The sequence below is a fragment of the Salmo salar genome, chromosome ssa02 (genome assembly GCF_905237065.1).
Source record: "Salmo salar chromosome ssa02, Ssal_v3.1, whole genome shotgun sequence".
Classification (NCBI taxonomy): Eukaryota; Metazoa; Chordata; class Actinopteri; order Salmoniformes; family Salmonidae; genus Salmo; species Salmo salar.
This window is the reverse complement of record NC_059443.1, coordinates 77,673,983-77,679,982: the sequence shown is the minus strand read 5'-3', so window position 1 is coordinate 77,679,982 and position 6,000 is coordinate 77,673,983. Positions and strand designations below refer to the sequence as shown.

The 6,000-nt window shown below is 48.1% G+C and overlaps 1 protein-coding gene across 1 annotated transcript in view; it reads left to right on the top strand.

Moving 5' to 3' along the window:
• Positions 1-393: 393 nt before the first annotated feature.
• LOC106564140 (basic proline-rich protein) overlaps positions 394-6,000 on the top strand; it is a 38,885-nt gene continuing 33,278 nt past the window's right edge. Inside the window, 3 exon segments of the mRNA XM_045713287.1 lie at positions 394-484; positions 650-1,555; positions 1,792-2,042. Of these exon segments, the coding sequence (XP_045569243.1) occupies positions 394-484; positions 650-1,555; positions 1,792-2,042 (1,248 nt within the window).

The following is a 6,000-nucleotide window of genomic DNA, read 5'->3' as shown; positions in this document are numbered from 1 at the left end:
ATAAGACGTGCTAGCACTAGTAAGATAAGACGTGCTAGCGCTAGTCAGAGAAGACGTGCTAGCGCTAGTCAGAGAAGACGTGCTAGTAAGATAAGACATGCTAGTGATAGTAAGATAAGGAGAAGGGTGTTGCTGTTTTTTTCTGAAGATAGAGCCAGTTGCTAATCTTACCCCTAACCTTACCCTAAGTAACTTTGACCTTTTATCCCTTATCCTTATCCCACGTTAAGAACAAATAGCTCAAGTAGCTCGGATTTACCCCTAACCTTGCGCATAAATTCTGATGATACAATCCTCTACTGCTGCTGCAGTGTATTAAGTAGCATTATATAAGGGCTGTACTGAGGTCAGTGTTGACAGATAGAGCAAGCCTTGAGGGGACAAGACAGCACCATGAAGCTGACCCTGGACCAGTTATCAGCCCAGCTCAGTTTCACTCCTCTGCTGCATGTTGAGAACGCCACACAGGCCAGACTCAACAACAGTTACAGCTTCTACGACTCCCTCCTCCTCCCCTCATCCTCCTCCTCATCCCTCCTTCCTCCTGACTCTCTCCTCCAGTCTTCCTCTCTCTACCCTCCTGATCCTCCCCTCTTCTCCTCCTCCTCGTCCCTCTTCCCCTCATCCATCCTCCCTCCTGATGATTCAGAGCTGACCAGTTTGTTATGGACAGTCCATGAGCCGACCACGGTGGCTCTGACACTCATGTACTGCCTGTCCTTCCTGGTGGGGTTCGTAGGGAACATCATGTCAATGAAGGTGTTGACCAACCGACGTAGCGAGAGGCTAGCCGCGGTCAGCGCCACACGGTACCTCCTGGTTAACCTGGCGGTGTGTGACCTGGCCGTGGTATGTGTCTGCATGCCCATAACGCTGGGTCACCAGATCTACTCGGCCTGGGTCTACGGGGACTTCCTCTGCCGAGCGGTCCCCTTCACCCAGGCCGTCTCCGTGTCGGCTAGCGTGCTAACGCTTACGGTCATCAGCGTCAATCGTTACTTCAGTGTACGCTGCCCGCTCCGTGCCCGCTCCCTCTTTACCCGCCGCCGGATCCTAGTGACGGTCGCCGTGGTGTGGGTGGTGTCATCAGCGATCTGCGCCCCATTGGTGTTCATGAACCGGCGAGATGAGATCAGCCTGGGGGCGTCGTTTGTGATCCCTGTGTGCCAGGAGGTGTGGCCGGGGCCGCGTCTGAAACAGGGCTACACCGTCTTGCTCTTCGTGGCGCTCTACTGCATCCCCGTGACCTTTAACCTCACCATCGGCTTCCTGACTGGCCGCCGGCTCTGGGGGGACGGGAAGCGGACGTTTACGGAACTCGACTCTCGAAGCCGAGCGCTGCACACTGAGCGCCTCAAGACGAGGAAGAAGATCGCCAAAATGGTGGTGGCCCTGGTGCTGCTGTTTGCAGTTTCCTGGCTGCCCCTGTATCTGGCTGAGTTCTGGATCGACCGAGTGCAGCATCCGCCATCTTGGCTCATGCAGACCCAGCCCTTTGCCCAGTGGCTGGGCCTCACCAACTCCAGCCTCAATCCTATCTGTTACTGCTTCATAGGTAGGACTCTGCTGCGTCCTCATTCATAACTCATTGAAATGCATGAATGAATTAATGAATATCCATTCCAGAAGTGAAAAACAGCCAGCGTTCATTTGATGTAGTCTCAGTTGGTATTTAGATGTTGGAATGTTCTTTTTAATGCATCTGTTCCCAAAATAACATCCTGTTTGTCCTGTCCTGTCCTGTCCTGACCCCTTCGTCTTCTTCTTCTATGTTATCCTATCCCTTCACAGGTGATCTCCACCGTGGGGCCAAGGTGTTTCGTACCCACTACCACCGCCGGATCGCTGCTCTCTTTGGTTCCTCTTTCGCCAACTCCGCCACGACCACCGCCGCCGAGGGAGGACTAGCCGCGGCAACCGTGGCCGCGTCCACAGCAGCCATTCCTAAGTTGTTTACCTTCTCCAGGGGGGCAGGGGGGCCAGGCAAGATGGAGGACGGGTTTGATAACAGTCTGTCTGACTGGTACAAGTCCAGCCCCAGTGTGTGTGAGAACTCCCTACTAACCAGTCATCCTGACAGGCCACAAACACTCTCTATACGGACCGTCTGTGGGGACATAATGGACACCACCCCTTTAAATAGAGACTGTGGGGGTAGGAAGGACACACTCCCTTTAAGAAGACACTCTGAGGACGAACGAGGGGACACCCTCCCTTTATGGCCTTTAGCATCTGCGGACAGAAGAGATACCTTGCATTTAAGACCGGCCTTTGGGGACAGATTGGACACCCAGATTGGACACCTCCCTTTAAGGCGAATCTTGGACATCTTCCCTTTAAGCACTGTCTCTGTGGACAGAGTGGACACCTCGCCTTTAAGACCAGATGGTGGGGGTGAGAAAACAGACAGCCTCCCTTTAAGAGGGGACACCTCTTCTTTAAGTCGAGACTCTGCGGACATTATATCAGACCATATAACAAGCCTGTGAACTCTGTGGATTGTCAGATGACGTCAGAGAGAGAGACAGAGAGGCCTTGGAGGTAATCACCAATCTATAGGGGAGATGATCACTGGGAGGGATAAATACACACTCACACACATCCTGAATCGATAGACTGTCTGTTGTATCATCAACACAGTGGGACCCATCTCTCTCCCTACAGACAGTTGGGAAACTACTCCCATTGGCTCACTGCCTGTGATTGACAGCCCACGGTGATCCTGCCCACTGGTGTTTACAAAGCAGTTTCTCCTCCGTTAGTAGGGATAATGTGCATCCCAAATGGCACCCGATTCCCTATATAGTGCACTACTTTTGACCAGGGCCCTATTCCCTACATAGTTCACTACTTTTGACCAGGGCCCTATTCCCTACATAGTGCACTACTTTTGACCAGGTCCCTATTCCCTACATAGTGCACACATAGTGCACTACTTTTGACCAGGGCCCTATTCCCTATATAGTGCACTACTGTTGACCAGGGCCCATAGTAAATAGGGTGTCATTTGAGACGCATCCATAGATTGTCATTGCTGCCCCGTATTGTCACTTTATCCAGGCAGGGATCTTTCTGTCTGTCTGGTAGGCTTACCGCAGCACTGGGTCACATTCTATCACAAAGGAAATACATTATTCATAACACTGTGGGATTATTGACTGGGGACGCGTTTGATCGTAACACTGTGTAATTATTGACTGGGAATGTGTTTGATTGTAAACACTGTGTGATTATTGACTGGGGACATGTTTGATCGTAAACACTGTGTGACTAATGACTGGGGACATGTTTGATTGTAACACTGTGACTAATGACTGGGGACATGTTTGATCGAAACACTGTGTGATTATCTGACTCATTCTGTTACCATGCTGACAGACGGCAGCAGAGGACTCATTCTGTTACCATGCTGACAGACAGCAGCAGAGGACTCATTCTGTTACCATGCTGACAGACGGCAGCGGAGGACTCATTCTGTTACCATGCTGACAGACGGCAGCGGAGGACTCATTCTGTTACCATGCTGACAGACAGCAGCGGAGGACTCATTCTGTTACCATGCTGACAGACAGCAGCGGAGGACTCATTCTGTTACCATGCTGACAGACGGCAGCGGAGGACTCATTCTGTTACCATGCTGACAGACGGCAGCGGAGGACTCATTCTGTTACCATGCTGACAGACAGCAGCGGAGGACTCATTCTGTTACCATGCTGACAGACAGCAGCGGAGGACTCATTCTGTTACCATGCTGACAGACAGCAGCGGAGGACTCATTCTGTTACCATGCTGACAGACGGCAGCGGAGGACTCATTCTGTTACCATGCTGACAGACAGCAGTGGAGGACTCATTCTGTTACCATGCTGACAGACAGCAGCGGAGGACTCATTCTGTTACCATGCTGACAGACAGCAGCGGAGGACTCATTCTGTTACCATGCTGACAGACAGCAGCGGAGGACTCATTCTGTTACCATGCTGACAGACAGCAGCGGAGGACTCATTCGGTTACCATGCTGACAGACAGCAGCGGAGGACTCATTCTGTTACCATGCTGACAGACAGCAGCGGAGGACTCATTCTGTTACCATGCTGACAGACAGCAGCGGAGGACTCATTCTGTTACCATGCTGACAGACAGCAGCGGAGGACTCATTCTGTTACCATGCTGACAGACAGCAGCGGAGGACTCATTCTGTTACCATGCTGACAGACAGCAGCGGAGGACTCATTCTGTTACCATGCTGACAGACAGCAGCGGAGGACTCATTCTGTTACCATGCTGACAGACAGCAGCGGAGGACTCATTCTGTTACCATGCTGACAGACAGCAGCGGAGGACTCATTCTGTTACCATGCTGACAGACAGCAGCAGAGGACTCATTCTGTTACCATGCTGACAGACAGCAGCAGAGAACCAAACCGGATGTGATTCATTTCAACTGAACATGACTTATTATTATGTTCTGTCCTGTGTCCAGATTAAATATCTGCTACAACTGCAACGTATTATTGTGTGGTATCAGTGTTGGGGTGAAAATAAACCATTTGTGACCTCATCTGTTAGCATGTCAGAATGTTGGAATACTAGAATGTTAAAATGATACAGTAAAATGTTAGAATGATAGAATTGGAAGCCATGAGATTACAACCCAACACAACAGACACTAGCCAATGATGAGAGGAGAGTCACTAGATGGTCATGCTAGAGGACAAAGGTGGCATTATTATTGGCCGTGTCTGAAATCTGTCCTGCCTACCACTTACTAAAACTACGTACTGTGTACTACTAATTGTACTACATACTATTTAGAATGTACTGTATAGAAAAAACGAATGCAGTAAGCACCAAATATCAACATACTGCTCACCCATACTGAGAATGTGTCATCAAATGCTCAAATGCGTTGATTCCTGCCATTCGTTCACTTGGGTACAGCGCGTCCCCACCCACATAGAAAATACTACAGTTTACTATAGAATACCACAGTTTTTAAAAAAGTTGTTTAAAATGTAACCTTTATTTAACTAGGCAAGTCAGTTAAGAACAAATTCTTATTTACAGAACAATGACGGCCTTCCCGGGCCAAACCCGGACGACGCTGGGCCAATTGTGTGCCGCCCTATGGGACTCCCAATCACGGCCGGATGTGATACAGCCTATAGTACTTACCATAGAATTCTATAGAACATGTAGTATACTGTACAATACTGTACTACACACTGTAGGATCCCTTGATCATGTGTAGTACTTACTATATGATGTTGTAGTAGTAGTATACTGTAGAATACTATACTACACACTGTAGTATCCCTTGATCATGTGTAGTACTTACTATATGATGTTGTAGTAGTATACTGTAGAATACTATACTACACACTGTGGTATCCCTTGAGCATGTGCAGTACTTACTATATGATGTTGAATAAAAAATAAGAAATAAGCCCATTTCTGATATTTGTTACACTAATTGGTCTTTTGACCAATCACATCATATCTCGTTTCTGATTAGTTAAAATACAAATGAGTGAAAAAAAGATCAGAATTGAGCTGCCTGTCTAAACACAGCCTCTTTAATTTTTAAGAGATGGAACCTGAATAAGTATTTCTGCTCTAGGGCAGGAATGATGTTGAAATAGGGGCGGCATTGCCCTGTGGTGGGAGCTTTTAATAAAGACTACTTGATTTTCTACATTTCACATACTGTAAAACGTTCTATTTTTTCATACCTAAAATACCTACTCTTCAGAACGCAAGTATGGGTAATCGGGCAAGGCCATTGTTGATAAAGGTTGATAACGGTCCCGTGTGGCTCAGTTGGTAGAGCATGGTGTTTGCAACGCCAGGGTTGTGGGTTGTGGGTTTGATTCCCACGAGGGACCAGTACGGAAAGAAAAAAAATGTATGAAATGTATGCATTCACTACTGTAAGTCGCTCTGGATAAGAGCGTCTGCTAAATGACTAAAATGTAAATGTAGTCCATTTCTTGTATATTTA